Below are 23,986 nucleotides of genomic sequence, written 5' to 3' on the forward strand. Positions count from 1 at the left end.
CCCCAGGTGGTAATGGCACAGCCCTGACTTGAGCCCAGAGCCCAGAGTTCTCCCACCGTGCGCCCTGCCATCTTGGTGAGAAGCACCTGAGCTCACTGGCCCGAGAGCACTGAGGGATCCCTGAGAGTAGAGTTGCCATGTAGGAGTGGTTCCTCAACAGGGCAGTTTTCCCCTGGGTTTTAAAGAGGTCAGAGGATACCACAGAGGCCACAGTGGAGACTGAGGACAGGACTCACCAAACCACATGGGCAGGGAAGGCGGTGAGGCCATCTCGGCTGGAATGGGAGGTCGACTTGCAGGACAAGAGCTGTGGGTGCTAGCGGGGCTGGGAGTGGCCAGGAGGAGACCGACCCCAAGGCCTCCCTGGGCTCTTTCCTGGCAGGACTCTATCCTATAGAGAGGAAGACATTGAATCAAGGACTTCATGCACAACGCCAGACTGCAACCTGTAACACCTGCTCCCGGGACCAGGGCAAGGGGGCTTTCAGAGCACAGAATGGAGGTGTGTCTGGGGGTCTCAGGAGCCAGGGAGGTGTCCCACTGACAGGAAATCCCACAGGGACACTGTGTGTGAAGGCTCTCAGTGGGAACATATTTGGCAAAATTTCAGGTGCTGAAAATAAGGCCAAGCAGTGGTCCAGGATTGGGCAGAGCCTAGTAGGGGCTGCCCAGCAGCTGCAGGAGCAGTCCCCACTGGATCTCCTGTGCACACGCACGGGGACCTCGCCCTGACACACCTGTCTTCTGACAACAGACCCTGGCTCCAGCAGGTCTGGCCTGGGCCTAAGGACTTCGCCCTGAGGAGCAGAGCAGTGTCAATAATGAGAGACTCCAGTAACCCTGTGCTGCCCAAAGCGCCACCCGAGCACCATGCTGATGAGCCCGCTGATCCCGGGAGGAGGGCAGAGCAACTTTTACCTGAATATGTATGTTCAACTCAGCACTTACCAGAACAAAAGGACACCAGCATGCCAAACGGGTGATTTTTTTTTTTTTTAATAAAAGCTTAGGAGGAGACTAAGCTTAAAAATCAGTCAAGTGATTGATTTAAAGAGATGTATGAAATAAAGTTTCACAGACAGGACAAAAGTCCTGAAGGTCATAGGCAAACCTCTAAAGTTTAGGAAAAATGAAGTGATCTGAGGCAAAGACCATCTCATAGGAGGGATGAACTTTTGGTGATGACACACAAGGAGGACCAAAATTCAGGAGTATCACATTCCACCCCTCTCCTGGACTCCTCCAGAATTCATCTGTTCCAGCAAAACATGTTTACTGAGCACCTACTCTGTGCCAGGACTATGCTGGGCTCTAGGGCTATCACAGGGACCAAGAAGAAACACTCTCTGATCTTGTGGAGCTGACATTCTGTGGAACAGACAGATGACAATCAGATAAACAAGTGTTGGTCAGATAGTGAGAGTGCTAAGAAGGAAATTAAGCAGGCGAGAATGGAAAGCGCTGGGCAAGGCTGCTGTTTTAGAAAGAGTTGAGAGCATTTGAGTAGAGAGCAGAAGGAAGCAAGGGAGGGAATTCTGTCCTTTTCTGGGGAATGTAGATCCAGGGAAAGGCCAAGATCAGATGCAAAGGCCCATGATGGGAAGGTACTTGATATGCTCAGGAACAAGGAGGGAACCAGCATGCCTGGAGGTGGCTGGTAAACAGAGCAGTTGCCCAAGGGTGCCTGATCACAGGAGGCACTGTAGGTTAGGACTCAGGCTTTTACTCAGAGTGAACTGGGCTGTCAGGGAGGATGATATGCGCAGGAATGTTTCGGAGGGGCTGAGGTTTCTAGGACCCTGCTTGTAGCTATGGGGATAATGAGCTCAGCAGGTGCAGGCAGAGGGCTCAGAAGGCCAAGAGAGAGGAAGTGGAGATGGTGAGAGGGGACAGGTCAGGACCTCTTTCGTAAGAGGAACTGATGGAGCTTGCTAAAGCTGGAGGGAGGGAAAGAAGGAGTCCAAGATAGCCACTTCCTCAGCTGCCAAAGATGGTGGAAGGAACAAGATGGTGGAGAATACAAGTGTGCTCTACTCCAGCCCCGTCCATAGGAAAAGTCGGCTGGCACCTCTCCCTTGGGAAATGATGAGCTAAGGAAGAGTCAGAACCCATGATACAGTGCTTCAGAGAGATGGGGACAGGTGCACGAGAAGACATCTGTCTGGGCTCGAGTAGAGGTGAGCAGGTCTTGTGTTGGCAGGGACAGGCCACCCTGTGTAGGAAGGAGGATGCCTGGGCACCAGGCCAGGGTCATGACAACATGGATCTCCTTTCCCTCTTCTCCCGCCAACCTCCCAGGTGCCCCCTGGCTGAGACAAGCCATTGGTGGCCCCCAATCTTGTCCTGAGGACAGTGTCTGGGGCAAGCAGCTCTCTTATCCTCATGATGAAAGGGCTCCAGGCCAGGGCGGGCTATTCCAAAGCCTCCCCCTGGGTCAGGGCAGGGGACTCACAGCACTGCTCAGGAGCAGCCAAGCCTCTCTTTACCCCACCCTCCTGGTTTCCAACTCCCGCCTGCTCCCTGGACAGGAGACAAGCTCAGCCTCACTGGCCTCACAGACAAGGTGGCAGACAAGCAGAAGATCCCACCGCAGAGGCTGGTCTTCCTGGAATATCTTCCCTGGGGAATGGGAGGGAAACAATATGGTCTTTCCATCAAGCCCAGGCTAGGGCCGAGTAACCAGAGGTGTGTGATTCAACGCCACCATGGAGTGTTAGTCAAGCCGAACAAGGGATGATGTCCATAATACTAATAGCTCACTGTGACAGAGCACACATTCCACGACAGCCACCATGCAAAGGACTTGCTGTGCTCATGATTTCTCATGGCATACCCACCAGGTCAATCCTGCCAATATCCAACCCCATCATCTCTCTTAGAAGAGAAACTAAGGGATGTCATGGCTGTTACTGGCAGGACTGGGATTTGAACCCATCTCCTGGGTTCAAATTGTGTCCTGGGGAGGGGGCTTAGAGGGGTCGCATGGCTCACAGGGGGTACCTAGTTGCCTGGTTTCCACCACTTCCCCGGTGCAAGGGGATGTCACCCAAAATGGTGGTCACCCACCATAGAAGAGTAGGCATACCACCCAATGTCAATTACAGGAAGAATTGTCAATTACAGGCCTCAGTGGAAGAATCATCAACAGGAAAGAATCACCGGTTGCAGAAAGTATTTTAGAATGCTTGGTCACTCAAAATGGAGATCATCTACGTCTTTGGAGGAAAAGATGGAAGGATGAGTAAAGGCACCAAAGTTACAGAGTCCTGCTTCCACCCTGGCCTCTTCCATTAGCCCTTGGCCTCCAGAAATCAAGGCACATCTGTGAGGCTATTGCCCAGTTTCCTCTTGTTAGAAGACTGAGCAATGCCTGGAGTTATGCCAGCAGAGGCCTCAGGCCCTCCTTCTAGGTGATGATCAGGGATTTAAGTCCCAAGTGGGTCTCCTGTCAGAGACCTTTGGGACCCTGTTCCCCAGCTGGAGTCCCCATTGAGATTGCTGGGGATTTTAACTATTGATTTTGAAATAATTATAGAATCACAGGAAGTTGCAAAAATAGTACTTTTAATTTCGAAATAATTATAGATTCACAGGAAGTTGCACAGATAGAATAGAGTTCTGGTGTGTCCATGTCTTACACAATGATGGTACAGTATGAAAACCAGGAGTGTGGCATTAGTACAGTGTGGGTACAGTTCCAAGTCCTTTGATCACATATCTAGATGTATGTGACTATCACAACCAGCAAGATCCAGAATTTGTCCCTTACTACAAGGCTTTTCCTTGTAGTCAAACGTACTTCCTTTTGCCCCTGGCAACCAGCAATCTGTTTTCTATCTCTATCATTTTGTCATTTCAGGAATGTTACATAAAAGGAATCATATGTAACATTGTCATGTGCATGACCTTTTAAGGTTGACTTTTTTTTTTTCTTAGTATAATGCCCTTCAGAATCATTATCAATATTGTGCCCTGCTCTTGCTACTCCATGGTATGGATGGATCACAATTTAACTCTTCACTTACTAAGAGACATGCTGGTTATTGCCAGCTTTTGGCTATTACAAATAAAGCTGTTGTGAACAATTGTGTAAAGGTTTGTGTGTGGACATAAGTTTTCATTTTGGGGGGGATAAATGCCTAGGAATGCAATTGATGAGTCATATGGTAGATGTATTTTGTTCATTTTTCAAAAACCCCACAACCTAATGTTCTGGAGTGGCTGTACCATTTATATTCTTAGCAGCAATGTATAAATGATCCAGTTTCACTGTATCTGTCACTGATACATGGTATTGTTGCTAGTTTTTTATTTTGGCTGTTCTAATAGCTATGTAGTGATATCTTACCATGGTCTTGATTTGCATTTCACTGATGGCTAGTGATGTTGATCATCTCTTTATGTATTTATTAGCCATCTGTGTATCCCCTTTGGTGAAATGTCTCTTCAAGACGTTAGCCCGTTTTCTAATTGCCCATACAATCCACTTACTTACAGTGTACACTTCAGTGGTTTTATGCTCACAGTGATTTATATTCACAAAGTTGTGCAAGAATCAACACAATCAATTTTAAAATGTTTTATTTTAAATAAACACCAAGCCACATGTGGGGCTCAAACTCATGAGCTGGAGAGCAAGAGTCTCATATTCTACTGACTGAGATAGTCAGGCACCTCCAACCATAATCAATTTTAAAACATTTCATCACCCCAAAAATAAACCCATGCGCATTAGCAGTCACCTCCCATTTCCTCCCAGGACCCCCACCCCAGCTCTAGGCAATCATTAAATCTACTTTGCATCTCTATAGATTTTCCTTTTCTAGACATTTCATATAAATGGAATCGCACAATATGTGGCCTTTTGTGATCAGCTTCTTCCACTTAATGTTTCCATGTTCAGCTGTGTGGTAGTATTTATCAGTACTTTATTTCTTTTTCTTGACAAAAATTTTATTATGTGGATTTACCACGTTTTCTTTACCCATTCATCATTTGAAGGACACCTGGGCTGTTCCTACTTTTTGCCTTTTATGAATAACGCCACTATGCACATTTGTGTTCAAATTTCTGGATGGTTATGTTTTTCTCTTGGGCATATACCTAGGAGTGGAAGTGCAGAGTTATACGGTAATTCTACATTTAACCTTCTGGGGAACTGTTTTGAGATTGTTTTCCAAAGTGGGTGGAGAATTTTACACTCTTACTAGCAATATATAAAAGATTCAGTTACTGCACATCCTTTCCAGCATTTTATATTGCCACTGTTTTTTATTTTAGCTGTCTAACAATAATAGGTGGGTGATACTATTACCTCATTGTGGTCATAATTTGCATTTCTCTAAAGGCTAGTGATTGTTGAACATCTTTTTATTTTATTTATTTACTTTTTATTATTAGTTTCAGGGGTAGAATTCAGTGATTCGTCAGTCGCATTCAACACCAAGTGTGAACATCTTTTTATGTGATTATTTTCCATCTCTATATATCATCTTCATGGAAATGTTTCCTCATGGCTTTTGCCCATTGTGAAAATTATTGAAGAAAAACCTCACTAAAACAGAGCAGGGAGGCTAGAAGGGGAAATTGAAAGGGGGAGCCATACAACTCAATGTCAATTACACGAAGCGTGGTTAACTACAAACCCCAAAAGAAGAATTCTCAACAGGTAAGAATCCTCAATTTACAGGCCCCAAGTGGAGAAAAGATGTGCATTTCACCTCCTACAAGAAATCAACTACCACTGCAACTCATCCAATGAGAAACGTTTATCACCCTGGACTTGTGTTTTTCTCCAACAGACTTTTGTTCCCAAGAACTCCTTTTAACTTCTTCCTTGTCCATAAAATAATGTTCCTCTCCTTTGTTTGTTGCATTTGCCTGTGGTTTTACCATAGCTTGCCTGTACACTGCAATTCTGTTATTCCCGAATAAACTAATTTTTGCTGGTAAAACAACTTACTGGTTTATTTTTAGGATTAACACCATCTTCTAATTTGATTTTTTTTAATGTTGAGTTTTGAGAGTTCTTTATATATATGCATTCTAGATATGCACAAATTCTCTTCCAGTCTGTAGTTGGTCTTTCATTGTCTTAACAAGGTCTTTTACAGAGCAAAACAAAACAAAACAAATTTTTAATTTTGATGAAGTTCAATTTATAGATTTTTGGGGTTATGCTTTTGGTGTCATGTCTAGGAATGCTTCACCAGGCCCTATTCCCAAAGATTTCTCCCCATGTTACCTTCGAAAAGTTTTATAGTTTGATGTTTTGTACACAAATCTGTGATCCATACTTTGAACTCCTTTTTGTATAAAGTGTGAGGTTTGGGTTGAGGTTCATGTTTTGCTTATGGATATAGCCAATTGCTCCAGCAACATTTGTTGAAAAGACTTAAATTTCTTCAACTGGATTCCTTTTGCTTCTTTATAAAAAATTAGTTGGCCACATGTGTGTTCTCTAGTTCATTCAGCTGACCTATGTATTTATTCCCCCCACCAGTACCACACAGTTTTGATTACTGGATTTACTTTAAAATAAGCTTTGAAATCAGGGTAGAGTGACCACCCCATTATTCTTCTTCAGAAATATTCTATCTAGGGGTGCTTCGGTGGCTCAGTCAGTTGAATGACTGACTCTTGATTTCAGCTCAAGTCATGATCTCAGGGTCCTGGGATCAAGCCCCCTATCAGGCTCCATGCTCAGCAGTGAGTCTGCTTGAGGGTTCTCTCCCTCTGCCTCTCCCCTGCTCATGCACATGTTCTTTCTCTAAAATAAAGAAATACATCTTTTAAAAAGTAATCTATTCTAGTTCTCTTTCTATATAAACTTCAGAGTAATCTTGTCTATAGCTACACAAATGTTTGCTGGGATTTTGAAAGTAGTTGCATGAAATCTGCTTGTCAACTTTGGGAGAATTGACATCTTTATTGTATTTAGTCTTCCAGTTCATGAATCTGGTATTTATTTAGGTCTTCTTTTATTGTTTCAGCATTGTTTTGTCATTTTCAGTATACAAGTCTTATATAGGTTTTGTTAAATTTATTACATCTAATTATTTCTTTTTAAAAAGCCATTATAAATGGAATTGTATTTTACATTTCAGCTTTCATGTGCTCATTGTCAATATTTAAAAAGTGACTAATTTTTGTGTTGATTGTGTATTCTGTAACTTGGCTTAACTTCCAGTACTATACTGAGCAGAGTGGTGACAGTGGGCATCCTTGCCTTGTTCCTAATCTGAGCGGGGAAAGTATTCAGTCTTCCAGTGTTGACATATCACCCTTGTTTTTTTTTTTTTTTTTTTTTTTTTTTAAGGTTAGTTATAGATGGTCAAGTTGAGGATCTCTATTCTTGGTTTCCAGAGAGTTCTTTTCATAAACAGGTGTTGAATTTTGTCAAATGTTTTTTTCCTACAACAATTTATATGAGCATCTGATTTTTCTTCTTTATCCTATTAACATATTACATTGTTTGATTTTCAAATAGTGAATCAGACTTGCATCCCTGGAATAATAGTCACTTGGTCATAGTGTATAATTCTTTTCATATATTGCTGAATTCTATCTGCTAGTATTTTGGTAAAATTTTTTGTTCCCCATATTCATGAGGAATATTGGTCTGTAGTTTTCCTTTATACTGTTTTGTCTTTTATATTTATTTGTTTGTATCAGGGTAATCCTGGCTTCAGAGAATGAGTTAAGAAGTGTTCCCTCTCCTATTTTCTGGAAGAGTTATGTTGAATTGGTGTTATTTCTTCAAACATTAGCTTGAATTCTCCAGTAAAGCCATATGTGCCTGGAGATTTTTTTTTCACGTTTTAAATTATCTTAGTAGTTATAGGGCTATTCAAATTACCTAATTGAGGGGCACCTGGCTGGCTCTATTGGTAATGCATCTGCCTTTGGCTCAGGTCATGATCCTGGGGTCCTGGGATCAAGCCCCGCATTAGGTTTTCTGCTCAGCTGGGAATCTGCTTGTTCCTCTCCCTCTGCCCTGCTTGTGCTTTTTCTCTCTCAAATAAATAAATAAAATCTTTAAAAAACACAAAAATTACCTAATTGACATTTGGTGAGTTGTGGTAGTTTGTATTTTTTGAGGAATTGATCCATTTAATCTTCATTTTAGAATTTATGTGCATAGCTTGTTCATAGTATTCCCTTAGTACCTTTTTTTAAAATTATTTATTTATTTATTTATTTATTTATTTTTTATAAACATATATTTATTTTTTCCCCAGGGGTACAGGTCTGTGAATCTCCAGGTTTACACACTTCACAGCACTCACCATAGCACATACCCTCCCCAATGTCCATAACCCCACCCCCCCCTCCCAACCCCCCTCCCCCCAGCAACCCTCAGTTTGTTTTGTGAGATTAACCCTTAGTACCTTTTTGATGTCTGCAGGACCTATTATGACGAATTGATGTTAACAATTTGTCTTCTCTCTTTTTTTGTCAGCCTTACTAGAGATTTGTCAGTTTTATTGGTCTTTTCATGAAATAGACATTTAATTATCTCTATTATTTCTCTGTTTTCTGTTTCATTGATTTCTGCCTTTGTATTTATTATTTCCTTCCTTATGCTTGCTTTGGGCTTATTTTTCTCTTATTTCCTAGCTTCTAGAGATGGAACCTTATATTGTTCATTTGAGGCTTTTCTTCTTCTTTTTAAAAAAGATTTATTTATTTGAGAGAGAGAGCATGCGAGCTAGAGGAGGGGCAAAGGGAGAGGTAGAGAGAGAGAATCTGAACCAAACTCCCTGCTGAGTGTGGAGCCTGACGTAGGTTCAATACCATGACCCTGAGATCATGACTTGAAATGAAATCAAGATTCAGAAGCTTAACCTATTGAGCCTACTTAAGCAGGTGCCCCTGAAGCTTTTCGTCTTTTAATGTAAGCATTCAATGCTATAAATTTCCCTCCTGAACTTAGCTGTGCCTCACAAAATTTGATAAGTTCTATTTTCATTTTCTTTCAGTTCAATGTATTTTTTTTTTACATTTCTCTTGAGATTTCCTCTTTGACCCATAGATTATTTAGAATTGTGCTGTGTAGTTTCCAACTCTTTGGAGATTTTCCTGTTATTGATTTCTAGTTTGATTCCATTGTAGTTAAAGAATATACTCTACAAGATTTTAATTATTTCAAAATTTTTTAATTTTTAAAATTTTCAAAAATTTTCAGGTTTTGTTTCTATCCCTACATACATATTGACTATTATGTGTCTTGTCATAGATTTCTTTGGGTTTATCTTGTTTGAGATTAATTCAGTTTCTTGAATCTGATGTATGGATTTGTTTGTTTGTTTCATCAAATGAGGGATATTAGTTCTTCAAATGTTTTCTCAGCCTCACCCTCTTTCTCCTCTCCTTCTGAGACTCCAATGGCTTTAATGTTAGATCTTCTGTCATACTAGCCACACATGCCCCTGAGGCTCTGTTCATTTATTATTTTTTTTTTTTAGTTTATTTTCTCTCTCCTGTTCAAATTGGTTAAATCCTATTGTTCTATGTCCCATTTCACTGATGTTATTTCTATAATCCCCATTCTGCTGTAGAACCCATTAGTTAAGGTTTTTATTTCACTCGTATTTTTTTAGTTCTAAAATTTCCTTTTGATTCTTCTTTATATCTTCTTTCTTTGCTGACACTCTCACTTGTTTCAAGTATGTTTGTAATTGCTCACTGAAGCATTTTAATAATGGCTGCTTTAAAATCTTTGTCAGATAATTCCAACATCTGTGTCATCTTGGTGTTTGTGTCTGTTGATTATATTCCCACATTCAGTTTGAGAACTTCCTGGTTCTTAGTGTGCCAAGTGATTTACAATTGAAACCTGGACATTTGGGGTATTATTTATGGGACTGGATCTTATTTAAATTTGTGCTATTTAGGGGCGCCTGGGTGGCTCAGTTGTTAAGCGTCTGCCTTTGGCTCGGGTCATGATCCCAGGGTCCTGGGATCGAGCCCCACATTGGGCTCGCTGCTCGGCAGGAAGCCTGGTTCTCCTTTTCTCACTTCCTGTGCTAGTGTTCCCTCTCTCGCTGTGTCTCTGTCAAATAAAAAATAAAATCTTTAAAAAAAACCAACAACTATACTTTAGTTTTTCACTGCTCCAGTGAAATGAATGGGGCACTGGCTCATTATTGCCAAGTCGGGGTAGAAGTTCAGGTTCACCACTCAGCCCCTCCTGACATCTGGTGTGTGTGTGTGTGTGTGTGTGTGTGTGTGTTTAGCTTTCTTATCATTGCTAGGCAGGGATAGAAGAACAGGTTCCCCATTATGCATTCACTAATACCACCCTGGCTGGGAGAGGGAGGGTCAATCCGTTGCTGTTTTCCACATTGCTTCCATGTAGATTCCACAGTAGGAGGTGGGCTTATGACCACTGAGTGACAGTGAAAGCGTTGACCCTCCTCCAGACCTCCTCTTACACCACTCTAGTAAGGAAATGGTGCCTCATCACTACTGAGGTGTGTGTGTGTGTATGTTCAGGCTCCCCATGTGGTCTCCACTGACCCTGTGGGGAGGAATAGTTCAGTGGGGATGGAGGGCCCAGCTTCACACTCAGCTTTCTCTGGCACCACTCAGATGTGGTATGGGGGACTGGCCTGGGTTCTTCATTACGGCCTAGCAAAGTTGGAAGTCTAGAGTCCCACACAGCCTTTGCTCTCAGGGGTGGGAGTGAAGCAGAAGGTTTTTCTGTGATATTTAGCTGAGGCAGAGCAGTTACTGCCTGAAAGACTTCTGTCTTTCTGGGTTTCCCCTTTCTTGGTTCTTTGGCTAGAAGATCAGAGTTTTGCTGATCTCTTTTTGTCTGTGCCCATTGGCATTTCTAGTTTCTTTCTTCTTTAGTATCCAGTGAAAGCCCGGGAATTCACCATCCTATCATTCCTCAGGTCCCAAGGTTCCTAACCAGTGTGTCTTCTCTCAAACTTTCAATGTCTTCTTATGCTTGTTTTAAAAAATCCAGGGTTTTAGTTGTTCTGAGCAAAAGAAATAGGGAAGAACACACCTTCCTAGAACATTACTGTTTTTTCAACAAGCTGTCCTTTCCCTTTTCCTTCTCAATGGCGACAGTCAGTAGAGGTTGGTGATGTCAGGATGCAGATTCCTCAAAGACTTACCTATTCAAATCCCTATAAGATCTGGACGGCTCTGCCTGATGTCTGGTTCTGGTCTCAAGACACTGACTAGAAGCTGACCATATAGAAAAGTTCCAGTCTCATGACTTGCCCATTCACTAACACTTCATGTAAGTTACCTTTCTTCTTCCTGATATCTGTGTGCTCTTCCCTCAACCCTTGCGAGCTGCTGAAGCACCCAGATAAGTGACCAGACGCCCCACCATTCTTGCCTTTGGAGGAAAAGCATGGGAATGGGAATAACTGGATGGTAGCACTAAACTACAAATATTTTCAGATTGCCCTGTGCCTTTTAGAAGCAGGCTGGCAGTTCTGATGGCCTGGCTTGAATTATCAGCGTTTCCTGAGAACTGGATGGGGAGAAGTTGTGGAGGAACTAGCTCTAACTATCTGATGTAGAAACTCCATATACGGAAACTAAACACTGACTGTAGGTACTCGAGTGTTCCCTCCAATCTGCCTCTGACCCCACATGGCCCTCATTACCTCTTTTCCCACCTCTCCACTTCTCCATGCCTCTCGGTTGCCCTGCGAGTCACAGAAGGGCAGGGGGTGTGGCCGAGGAGGCTGAAAAACCTTCACTGTGCTTCCCCTTTCACTCTCAGATGCGGCCAGGGTCCCCGAAGAAGGAGGACACGAGGAAACAGGTAAAAACCATTTTTGCTGTCTTTTGCATTCGGCAAGCCAATGTGGAGCAGCTGCTGTATGCCAGGCCTGGGAGCACAGTGGCTAGTTGTCCTCCCTCTTGCCTGTGTTCTAACAGGACACAGACCCCTGTCTTTGAGCATGGCCCCTGAAGGGCTTGATGGTCTTCTGAGAGTAAGATGGGTCACCAGATTCCCCGGGAGGGAAGAATGGCCTTGGGGAGGCTGGCTCTGAGATCCGGCAAGGCCCTCAACTGGCCTGTTTTGAGAGACCAGGGGTCTGGGTAGTGTGACCTTGTGCTGAGCCTTTGTGCCTAATGCCTATCCCCCCCGACCCCTGGCCTCCAGCCTATTCTCAGCAGCCTTCCAGTTCCAGGCCTGTGGTCCCATTTCTTATGGCCCAGAGATGGCCTGGAGCTGCTGGGGGTGAGCACACAGCCCTGCTCTGAGGCGTGCCCTCTCCCACTTGTCCTGGTGTCCTCAAGCCATTCCCCCATGAGGGCGGCTGGTGGCAGAGGGGGCGCAAGGGTCCAGCTACTGGAGGCTAGTCTTTGCCACAGAGAAGGGAATCTAGCCCTTGCTACAGCTCTGGTGGAAACACAAAGGGACTTCCAGCGCATCCCTCAAAACACTGACCCTGCGACCTTGCCAAGTTTTTCACAGGAAAAGTAAAATCAGTCCCGTGGCTAAAGAAGTGTGGGGCAATGGACTGTACTCTGGCCCCCATGCTGGGAGACATATGATGTGCACCCAGCTGATGAAAGGGACCAAAAGACCCACATTTGGGAATCAATTTACTTTTTTAACCCAAGTTTTCTCAAGTGGATGTGGCCTTGAAGACGTTTTTGTGTGTAGCACTGTTAGCGCCCGCACTGCTGGCATCTGTTCTGCCTGGAGAGTCTGCCCCCGTTCACAGTCCTCACTCCTAACCTAGGCCCAGCCCAGGCTGGCACAGCCTCTACTCCTGGGGACAGGCCTCCTTCCTGCTCGGCAAGCGGCCTCGCTTTCCCCATGCCGGGTACCGGGCCCCCAATAGCAGCTGGCACGAGCCATGCAGCCTGAGAAGATGAACAGAAGGGGGTGAGGGGCCCTTGGTGTGTGGGAAATGTTGGCTGCGCAGGTGGGACAGGTGCAGGTCTGTACTGAGACCGGAGACACACTCTGTTACACATCCTGCTAACTCCAGAGGGACCAGCACAGAGGGGCCCAGCCATGCAAATTGGCACATAAATTTAACTCTCTGTAAATGTAACTCTATGTAAAAGTTTAGTAAGGTGGTGGAGAAGCTCACTAGTGTCTCAAAGAGAGACAGACGGGTCGTGGCTGCAAACTGGGGGCCCTTGACTGCCTCCGGCCCACAGATAGGTTGGGTTTGGCCAGCACCGTGTTTGTTTGTTTGTTTGTTTCTGAAAGCAGGACATTTCACATGAAAATCTGGCTTCTTACTTCTCTTAAAACAGTGGAAGGTCAGGCAGTGCTGAGCTCATGTTCCCAACTGGCAACAATTGGCTGGGACTAGCATGTTACTGTCTTAACCCAAAGCATGACCTCTGTCCCCACCTGGTTGATTTATGTTTTCTTCCCAGCCACCAGGCTTCTCTGAGTGGGACCCTTGGACCACATTCTCCTAAGTTCTCTTAGTCCCCTCTAAATGTTCTCCTGGAATCACACTTAATTATTAGTTTTAGAGTAATTTTGTTCTTGGTCTTTAAAATCAAGTTTTGAGCATGGTTCTGCCCTACATAAAACCCTCCACTACTTGCCTCAAGGTGAGCTTCAAGTTACCCAGGGCCTGGGATTCAAGGCGACCAGTGGTCTGGTGCCACTCAAAGACTGAGAGCTGGGCAAGAAGTTTGTAAAATAATGAATGGATGGACAGATGGAAGAGTGGAAGGAAGGATGGGATGGATGGATGGAAAGAAGGAAGGAAGGAAGGAGGGAAGGAAGGATAGATAAGTGGATGGATGGTTGGTTGGTTGGTTGGTTGGATGGAAGAAAGGAAGGAAGGCTAGGAAGGAAGGCAGGCTTGCTGTACAGAGTAGTTAGGCTGACACAATAGACATGGCATACCCACAAAAGGCCCCATGAACATCCAGAATTCAGTTCCTGCCATACAACCAAATGTGGTCCTCCTGGGATCAGGGAAGAGGGGTTGGAGCTTGGTGGGTGAGCAAGAAAGTCATCTGAAAGAATTAAGTGACCAGACGGCTCAAAGACAAATTCTTCCCGGCCCAGGTTCCTGCCTAGACACAACACCATGCATCTCCTCGGCCCCTCGCTCCTGCTCCTTGGTAAGGACTGTGGTCTAGGCTCGGGTTCTGGGATGTCTGTGGGAGCTGGAGGAGGAGGGGAGTTGGGGAAGGTGGGGACAGACAGGGTGTGTGTGTGTGTGTGTGTGTGTGTGTGTACACTTCTCTCTTTGTGTACCTTTCTCTCTCCCTCTATCTTGGGAATTCATTATTCATTTGAAAGCTCTTTATGTCCCTCAATAATGCTTTTTGATCACTGTGGTGGGTTCCAGAATACTTGGCCTTCTCTGACTCATCTAAATGGAGGGTTGAGCACCCCCACACTCTCTACAGCTGGGAGGGGGCCTGCGTCTGGATTCCCTGTACCTACACAGTTCACTCCACGAGTAAAGATGAGCTGGAAGAACTGATCGTGTACAGAAACTATAAATATGATGAAGCCACCAAGAACTTCGAGGGGCTCATTCTGTATAATGACACAAAGCCTTGGAAGCGTCCTGATCCCCTGGAGAGGGTTCAGTTCCTGGGAGACCAAAGATCCAACTGCACCATACACATCAACCCTGTACTGGGAGAAGACAATGGCTGGCTGGGGCTGAGGATGATAAAGAAGAATTCCAAATGGATGGAGAAAATAGACCTCAATGTCTCTAGTAAGGCCCTGGGGGATGGGGGTCTCTGCCTTGGTTTCGGGCAAGGAGGGAGGTGGGAAACCCCCAACTCCTGGGACGGGGGATGCAAACCAGGCTGCCTGTGGAGGCCAGGCAGGAGCTGCCAGTGAGTGACCCGGGCAGCCTGAGACAATGGAGCCCGAAGCCTGAGCACCTATCTCTCCTCAAGCATTGAACCTGGCCCTCAGCTCCCACCCATGCTAGAATCTGGGTTCCAGTTTGCCTGATTTTTCTTTTTTCTTTCTCTTTCTTTCTTTCTTTCTTTCTTTCTTTCTTTCTTTCTTCCTTTCTTTCTTTTTTAAAGACTTTATTTATTTATTAGGGGGAGAGAGACAAGAGGACAAACAGGGGTGGGTGGTAGGCAGAAGGAGAAGCAGCCTTCCCGCTGAGCAGGAAGCCTGATGCGGGGCTTGATCCCAGGACCTCGGGATCATAACCTGAGCCAAAGGCAGATACTTAAGCCAACTGAGCAACCCAGGTGCTCCTGCTTGCCTGATTTTTCAAGGGAGGATGGAAATCTGGTTTGAGTGAATTCTCCCATTGCCTTAATATTGGCAATTCATTCTAATCAGGCCTCCATGTCTAGAAGAGACACAGGTAGGGGATGAGTAAAACCTAGGCCTGAGACCTCCGACCCACAGCCTGTTTCTTCAAGTACAGGGGCTCGAGGGGTCTAAGCCGAGCAGCCCTACACTGCGATGAGAGATGTAGCTTCAGACCATCAGTCCTAGGGGTGGCCGAGCCGGGTGTTCCCTAAAGGAATGCCATGCTGGATGCCTCCCAGCACTGAGGCCATTACAAATGCAGGTCTGTCATCAGAGCCAGGAAAGGCATGGTGACCAAATCTGGTAAAATTGTCCCAGGGCAGGGGAGCGATCTTGAAAATGTTTAGAGAGCAAACATCAGGGAAGGAGAACGAGGTTAAGTATAAAATATAAAACAGGATTCCTAAGGAGAAGCAGGGATCACAGGACCTTGAGCAAAAGTGATGCAAAGCAGAGAAAGGCAGGCCTGAAGAGAGAGGTGGAAGGGACTGGCAAGGGGGCCTGAGGGCTTATTTGGGGCAGGGCATCTATAGCCAGGGGTGAGAGGCCGGCAGGAAGGCACCTGGTCTCCCAGGCCTCCAGCTTGGCCCCTACTCTCTTGCAGAGACCCCGCTTCCACTTCAAATTCAGCTCCCTCCAGAAATCCAGGAGTTCCGGGAAGTCACTCTGACCTGCTTGCTGAATTTCTCCTGCCCTGGGTACAATATCCAGCTGCAGTGGTCCCTGGAAGGGGACCCTGGAGGGTCCCTGAAGGAGCGTGCCATCACCTTGACCTCCCTGACCACCAAGACTATCTCCACCCAGAGCAAGCTCACCTTCCAGCCGCGGTGGATGCACCACGGCAAGAATCTGACGTGCCAGCTCTGGGACCGCAAAGCAGAGCAGATGCTCTCCAAGGAAACGGTGTTGCTAGATGTGAAGCGTGAGTGCCCCCCAGGGCCCCAGGGGAAGGATGAGGGTCTTGTCTCTTCTCCTCCACCTCAGAGTGTGCCAAGGGTATCGGGTACCGACACGGAAGGACGCGTAATGGGTCCGTGGACATCCATGGCTGGGAAAGGTCCCGCCAGGGCTATGTCCTTCCATCACCCCTGTTCTTAGGCCCAGTGTTTTGGGGAACAGCTTCATCTTAGCATCTGGTTTGGTCTAAGAGAATAACATAATATCCTTGAGCTCTGGTGTGAATTTGAGATCATGTGGTTAGGTTTTTTACTTCCCCTGGGTGGAGGGGGTGCGGGGTAAGAAATGTCTTCACATCATTGTTTGTGCCTCATTCATTCATTCAGTAATTTTTACTACGAGCCTCCTAGGTGCCAGGCCTCTTCTTGCCCACTGAGGAGCTAGCGCTGCAGCTGGGGAAGATAGATAATGACTAGATTAACAAAGAAATGCCGATCTTAAGGGTAGGCAGTGATAAGTGTATTGGGGGGAAGCAAAGCTGGGCTCGGACAGAGAGAGGGAGGGACAGAGGCCTCTCTGAGGACAGTGAGCTTGGGTGGAGGGAAAGATTGAGGCAGGTAGCTATTTGCCAGAAGATCTCAGGAAGAGAAAAGAGGAAGGACAAAGGCCTGGGGGTGGGAGCTTGGTGCACCTGTGTCAGAGTGAGGGGCCAGAGAGCCTCCGCCCTGTGTCCAAGGGGCCAAGTGGTAGGAAAGGAGGCCCAACGCCTGACCTCGTGGGTGGCAGTGCAGTTTTGGATTTTATTCTGCATGGGGAATCCACTGAGCAGTTTCAAGCAGGGGAGTGGCCAAGTCTGATTGACAGGATCAGGAAGACAGCTGACTGCTGGTGGAGACCAGAACTCTGGGAATGGGTTATAGGGTGGCGCACAGAGCAGAGACTGGTTAGGAGTCTGGTGACGGTCACCAGGTGCTTGGACCAGCCCACCCTTGTTGACAAGGGGGACAGCAAGTTCTGCCCACCCTCGCCCACTGTGTATAGGCCATTGCTTTATCTGAATCAAAGCCCTGCAACGTCCCCACTACGTGGCACCCTCTGAGGAGTCTCCGCCCCCCTCTCCCGCTGCCCTTCTGCTCCTCCAGATGTCCCAAAGTTGAAGATTGAGGGCAGTCCCAAAGGAGCCAATGTAACAGAGGGAGAGTCTGTGACCATGACATGCCAGGTCATTAGCAGCAACCCAGAGGCCCGGAACATAGGCTGGATCAAAGACGGCACCCAGCTGAGGGAGCAGACGACATCCACGCTCACTCTGTTCTCTGTGACCAAGAAGATGAGTGGAAAGTACCAGTGTGAGGCCTTCAATGATGTAGGCTCAGGACAGTCGGATGCAGTGGTCCTCCAAGTGTATTGTGAGCCTCCTGGGATCTGGGAGGGGGGGGGGCAGGCAGGGAGTTAGCAGGGCGTGGAACCGAGGCCCTGGAGAGGTGAGCAACAGGGGCCTCTGTTCACCTCCTCTTCTGCCTCTGCAGATGCTCCAGAACCTTCCAGGGTTGAGATCTTCTCCTCGCCAGCTAAAGAGGGGGATAAAGTAGAGATGACTTGTATGTCACTGGCCAATCCTCCTCCAACCAATTACACCTGGTATCACAACGGAGTGGCAGTGCCGGGAAGGACAAGCAAGAGCTTCCAGATCCCAGCGGTCCTCCTCAGCCAAGCTGGGAAGTACTCATGCATGGCAGAAAACAGACTTGGTCCTAGTCAAATTGGCCAGGAGACTGAGTTAGATGTCCAGTGTGAGTAGTCACAGGGCCTCTGGGTTCTAGCGGGAGGAGGAGGCAGGCCGATGGGGTGAAGGAGAGTCCTGGACCCCCCTGGCAAGCAGGGGGTCTCCCGACATGTACGCTCCTTGGGCAGGAGCCTCACTACTGTTCCGAGTTGTATACCCAGGGCCAGAACAGTGTCTGGCTCGTAACAGGTGTTCAGTAGATGCTTGTTGAATGAATGAACAGCAAGATGCCAGGGCCTGTGAGGGATGCGGAGAACTTGGTGTCACTTAGACAGTGCTGGAGCTCCAGAAGGGGGCCTGAAGTTTTCAAGAACTGGAGCAAAATGTCTCACCGCCTTTCATCAGAGGTCAGACCTGTTTAACACAGTCTCATCTGTCAGTCAAGCCCGTGACCAAGAGAATCCCTAAGTTTGAGCCTTGGACCCTGAGATGTCAGAGTCTGAGTCAGATACTCACTCTGATGGGGATGCTTGAACCCTGAACATCTAGACAGTGGGTATGTGAAGCAGCAGCAGCAGCCACGTTTCCAGAGTGTTTACTCCTCTCTGAGGGCTTCATCCCAGTTCCTCCTGGCAGGGACTCTACCAGGTCAGGTGTCTTAGGACCCCATCTAATGGAGAGCACACTGAGTCCCACAGCCCACCATCACTCAGCTCGCAGCCCATCCGGCTCCAGGGCCGTGCTTTTCCCCTTCCCCCCACCCAGGGAATGCCTGCACTACAGCAGACTAGCGCTGTGCCCCAGGCCCCCGTGGAGACCCACAGACGGGGCACCTCTACCCTGCACACGCCATGCATTCTCTGCTTGAGCTCTGCTCTAGTCACCATGCCTCAGACCACAGCCAGGGCTCCGGTCCTCGTACAGACCCAGAGGGAAGCACAAGCCTTCCTTTGGTTGATTTAGGACTTGTGTGAATGCAGGGGATATGCTGGGGCGGGGGGTGGCAGAGAAGGCACTGGGAAAGGTAGCCTGGACAGCAACTTTTCCTTGCCCATCTGTCTGGTTTTCTCCCAGATGCTCCCAAGGAGGTAACCACGGTGATTGAAAACCCCACGCGGATTCAAGAAGGAGATACTGTGACCCTGTCCTGTAACTACAGTTCCAGCAATCCCGGAGTTACCCAATATGTATGGGACTTCCAAGGCTCTCAGATGAAACAACCAGACGAGGTGCTGATAATTCAAAAAGTTGCCTGGGACACCAGGCCAATCACCTGTGCAGCCTGTAACCAGTGGTGTTCGTGGGCTCCCATTGTCAACCTGGATGTCCAGTGTGAGTGACCGGGCAAGGGGACCCAAGAGGTAGCCCAGCTGTGATATGGGCTCTCAGGGCCAGGGGCCTGGGGCCTGGGCCGGAACCTTCACAGAGAATTAAGGGCTGAGAGTCTGGCCTCAGGGCCAAGGGGAGAGGAAATCATGGGGACAGGAAGAGGGAAAGGGACCCAAGAGGCCAGCCTGAGGCCCTTGCTCTCCAGATGCACCCAAGGATGTCAGGGTCCAGCAGATCATCCCCTCCTCTGAGATTCACTCCGGGAACCGAGTCCGCCTTGAATGTAACTTCTCAAGTAGCCGCCCCAGAGACGTCCGCTTCTTCTGGAAGAAAAATGGAATCTTTCTGAAGGAAGGAAAAGAACTGAGCTTCGACTCCGTCTCTCCAGAAGATGCTGGCAATTACAACTGCTTTGTCAACAACTCCATAGGTCAGACCATGTCTGAGGCCAGGACGCTCCAAGTGCTGTGTGAGTGCATGGCTGGGGCTGGAGACAGGCCGAAGAGCCCGTGACCAGCTACCTGGATCCTGATTTTGCTTCTCCTTATAGATGCACCAAGGATGCTGCGTGTGGCCATCAGCCCGAAGGACCAGGTGATGGAGGGGAAGAAGGCCGTCCTGACATGTGAGAGCGATGCCAACCCTCCGGTCTTCCTGTACACCTGGTTTGACTGGAAGAACCAAAACCTCCACCATTATGATCAGATGCTGAGATTGGATCCCGTGAAGATCCAGCACTCAGGTGCCTACCGGTGCGAGGCCACCAACAAGCTGGGCAGGGTCCAGTCGCCCCCCAGTACCCTCACTGTCTACTGTAAGTCTCCTCCTGGCCCCTCCTCCCCTTACCCCTCCCCTGCCGTCCTGTGGGGTGGCCCAGCAGGTCACTTCCTGCTCCGCACAGGCTCACCTGTCTGCCTCCTTCTCTGGAGACTTCTCCCGACCTCTCTAGGAGGGTTCCCTCTAGGGCTGCCCCTGCCTGCCAGACATCCTGGGCTCTGTCTTTCTCTGTCTCACCCCTGATAGACTGCTCATCTTTATCTTGAGATTTCAGTATTTTTTTTAAGATAAGGTAAAATAAAATAGCATGAAAAAGTATTCTTTCTTTCTGCCTGAGGACTCTACCCCGTCCCTGAAGGCCTTCAGCACTGGCGGCTGGTTGCATCCCCTTACAGAGCTATTCTGTACACGCACAATACCATATAAGTTGGTCTATGTCTGTACACCCTCCGTCACGTGCACACGTTGTCCTGGACGTTCTTTTTTTCCCATGTAACAATGCCACTCGGAGACTGTGCTATATCCATGTGTGTACAGAGTGTATGAAGAGTCTGGAAACAATAGGGAAGATATTTAATTGACTTTTTCAGATTAAACTTGAAGCTATGGCTTTAGATTTAGAGGGTGGTGGCCTGCCAAGCTGGATGCCTGAACGGGTTCTTTGGAAATGCGACATATTGTATAAACACCTGTGTCTGGGGTCTCCACTTTGCAGACACCCTAGAGACCTGCCTTTTCCCCTCAGGGCTGCATTGTCATTGTCCTCCCGTGCACAGAAGCGACAAACCCTATCCACCCCGTGCCTTTCCCCACAGCCCTGCGCTGTCTCCAGCTCTGGTCCCACTGAAAGACAGTTGCAGGAGAAGTTCTGATAAGTATGGCCAAGCAGCCGCTAAAGAAGTTGTAGCTCGTACTGCGTGTCCTATGTGTGCCTGTGTCTGTCACAAAACAGGTACTCTCCTGAGAGTTAGACTTTCCCCCACCAGGCCCCAGTGGGCAGGGGCCAGCTTCTCCCTTTTTCTATATCTTGGCCCCCTGCGTATGGAAAAGTTGCCCAGGCAAGGACAGTGGCCACGCAGAGAAGCTGAGGATGCCTCCTGGGCAAATGCTGCAAATCAGAGCTGGCCATGATCCAAGAGAGGCAGGATCCCCAACTCATGGTCGCTCCTTCCCCCACCAGACAGCCCAGAGACCATCGGCAGGCGAGTGGCCGTCGGAGTGGGGTTCTGCCTGGCCACCCTCCTCCTGGCGTTCTGGGGAGTCAAGCTTCAGCGAAGGTAAGCTCCTCCCAAGGCCCACATCCTGGGCTCTCCCCGATACCTTTCCCTGAGTGACTCTGGTTGGCCATCCTGGAGCCCCCCCAGCATGCCCACTGCAAGGGGTCCTGTCCCCACTCCCCGATCCTCACAGAGCGGGGCTTTATTTATTAGCTGGAAGAGGATACGGAGCCAGCAGGGGCTCCAGGAAAATTCCAGTGGCCAGAGCTTCTTTGTGAGGAAGCAAAAGGTAAGAAATGGAAAAAGATGACCAGGAGGGCAGACTCAGAAGTCAAGGGGAGACAAAGGGAAGGGGGGATGCAGAGCATGGTGGGGGGGAGGTCAGGGGTCAGAGGCCAGGGGAGGGGGACTCGGGTGAAGAAAGGAGTGGTGAAAGCTGAGGCCTTGTCTCTCTTCCAGGTTAGAAGGGCCCCCCTCTCCGAAGAGCCCCACCCCCTGGGGTGCTACAATCCTGTGATGGAAGATGCCATCAGTTATGCTGCCTTGCGCTTTCCTGTCAGCGACAATGACACACCAAGAACTGGGTACCGAGTGAGGGTCCCAGGATGGGGACACGTGAACCCAGGGAGGGCTGTGGGAGGAACAGCTCGGCTCCTGTCCTGCCTACCCTCTTTGCGGCAGGCCCATGAGCCAGGCTCCGCTCTGGGGTGCTCTCAGGGGCTAGGGGAGGTGGAAACAGATAGAGTTCACGCAAAAGTCTTCATCTGCGGCCATCCACCCACCCTCCTTCAGAGATGCAAGGACCCTGGAGACAGAGAGACCTTCTCCAAACACGGATGACACCGTCACTTACTCTGTCTTGAAGAAGTGTCGAGTGGTAAGGGGACTGGGCTGGGGAAGGAGAGGGTGCAGGGGGACCTGGGCTCAGCTGGGAGCCCCAGATGGGAAGGACTTGGCGGCCTCTGCGGTGGCAAGGGCTGGTGGGGGGCGGGGGGTTGCTCAGACACAGGTGTGGTGGGAGCCAGGGTGGACGGCCCAGTCCGAGATGCTGACTGCAGCCAGCGTGGGGGCAAGAGGACTTCCGCTCGGGCTCCTGGACCCTCAGGAGGAGCCAGGGAGGGACGAGGCCGGGAACGCAGACTGGGAGGCTGGCGGCCGTGAGGCCCACCTCACACCACGTGGCTTTCTCAGGGCGACTATGAGAACGTGCTTCCGGACAGTCCAGAAGATGAGGGGATACACTACTCAGAGCTGGTTCATCTCGGGGTCGGGGAGCGGCCTTTGGCCCAGGAAGCTGTGGAATACGTGACCCTCAAGCACTGAGGGGCCACACCCACTGGAGCAGAGGCACCGAGGGAGAGACCAGAGGGAGAGACCAGGGACCAAGGAGCTGGCCCCACCCCTGCCGCTCAGCTGCAAAGCCACACAACCTCCCTTCCACATCCAAGCACACGCACACGCGCGCGCACACGCACACCATCACTGACACCCCCCCGGTCAGCGCCCAGAATTCGTATGTGGCCCAGGGATGGGCTTCTTTCTCCACGCTGGTGACCCTGACCTTCCCAAAGACCTTCCTTGTCCGCTCTCCTTCCCACTGGGAAAGTCGTCTAAACCCCGATCCTGCACTGCACACATCCCCCTGCCCCTTCCTGGCCACCTGCTGCCTACCCCCACCCCCCACCCCCAAACTCCATCCCCAGAGGGCCGGCATCCCTGCTGGGGTCAGCTTGTGACTGTATTTTTTCCTTTCCCTCTCCATCCGTTTGGACCTCTCACCCCTGCTCTGAAAGCCCCACTCACTGGTCCTGTGCCTAATTTCTGCCTCTGGGGCAAAGCACAGGGATAGAGCGGCTGTCCTGAGCTGGGTTCTCCTCCACAGGTCAGCGAGACATTCCATTACGCTGCTGCAGCCCCTCCCCATGGGGGTCTGGTGGGCTGAGACACACACTGGTGTGGACAGACTGTGTAACACACACAGCTGCGCAATAAAGATGGCTCAGATACCACCTCAAAGAACCCATGAACGATTCCCATCTGTGGGGTCAGAGTGAGATGGGGAGATGCAGGAGGGCCTCGTGGGACCTGGGGAGAAGAGAAAGCGGTCGAGGCAACCTCAAGGTCAAATCAGCAGCCTGGGGAGTCCGTTGTCGTGTTGCAAGGGGTGCACTGACCCTGCAGGCAGACCAGCACGAGTCTGAGTCCTGACGCTTCTGCTAACAAGCTCAGTGATCTTAGGCAAGCTCACCAGCCCATCTGAGCCTCAGTTTCTTCATCCGCAAAATGGAGATGCTGCCACCTATGGGGCAGGCGGCTCAAAACAAGAAGTGAGGACATACATACTAGAGTCACTTCAGAAACCTAACACAACAGCCCAACGTCCCTAAAAACCAGATTGCCATCTTGTTTGCCACTCTTGAAGAATGCAAGAAGGGGAACCCGATTCATCTCTCGCAGCTCTTCTCAAAAGTCCCGCTGCCGAGTTTGGTCACACCCCACAGTTGCCCAAGAACTTCTCGAAAGCCAGCTGCCTTGAGAAATCTCATCGCTTTCCTCTTGACCCACCGTCACCATTACCCGTTCCCTGTCACGTTCACGAATTCGGACTTTCCAGTTCGGTCCTCCCAGTTTCCCCACCATGTACAGGTTTGACCTTTCTCCACCTATTCTTAAAAGCAGAAACACGTGGGTAATCCATCATCAAGGGGACGCAAGTTCCTGGCCCGTGGTGGGCGCTGCACAAATTCCACCTTCCTCCCCTGTGCTCCCTTCCCGTCTGCTTGA

The 23,986-nt window shown here is 48.7% G+C and overlaps 1 protein-coding gene across 2 annotated transcripts; it reads left to right on the forward strand.

The window, feature by feature from the left end:
- Nucleotides 1-11,721: 11,721 nt before the first annotated feature.
- On the forward strand, nt 11,722-22,558 carry CD22 (CD22 molecule). 2 transcript variants are annotated; one of them, XM_032842211.1, is made up of 14 exons: nt 11,722-11,794; nt 14,027-14,082; nt 14,313-14,693; nt 15,861-16,178; nt 17,296-17,562; nt 17,683-17,946; nt 18,954-19,211; nt 19,414-19,677; nt 19,759-20,022; nt 21,166-21,262; nt 21,416-21,491; nt 21,662-21,786; nt 21,995-22,079; nt 22,394-22,558. In XM_032842211.1, the coding sequence occupies exons 2-14, from the start codon at nt 14,049-14,051 to the stop codon at nt 22,523-22,525; spliced, it is 2,565 nt and encodes an 854-aa protein (XP_032698102.1). In that variant the 5' UTR covers nt 11,722-11,794; nt 14,027-14,048; the 3' UTR covers nt 22,526-22,558. The 2 variants fall into 2 exon arrangements, with proteins under 2 accessions (XP_032698102.1, XP_032698103.1); XM_032842212.1 differs by lacking the exons at nt 11,722-11,794; nt 17,296-17,562; nt 17,683-17,946 and having other exon boundaries at nt 14,018-14,082.
- Nucleotides 22,559-23,986: the final 1,428 nt, after the last annotated feature.

The sequence above is a fragment of the Lontra canadensis genome, unplaced genomic scaffold, assembly GCF_010015895.1.
Source record: "Lontra canadensis isolate GAN:19392208 unplaced genomic scaffold, GSC_riverotter_1.0 scaffold125, whole genome shotgun sequence".
In the NCBI taxonomy this organism is placed as follows: domain Eukaryota; kingdom Metazoa; phylum Chordata; class Mammalia; order Carnivora; family Mustelidae; genus Lontra; species Lontra canadensis.

Coding starts and splice junctions, on each gene's coding strand:
- CD22 (XM_032842211.1), top strand. CDS start 14,049: ATGCATCTCCTCGGCCCCTCGCTCCTGCTCCTTG. Junction 14,083..14,312: donor CCCCTCGCTCCTGCTCCTTG/GTAAGGACTGTG, acceptor GGTGGGTTCCAG/AATACTTGGCCTTCTCTGAC. Junction 22,080..22,393: donor TCTTGAAGAAGTGTCGAGTG/GTAAGGGGACTG, acceptor TGGCTTTCTCAG/GGCGACTATGAGAACGTGCT.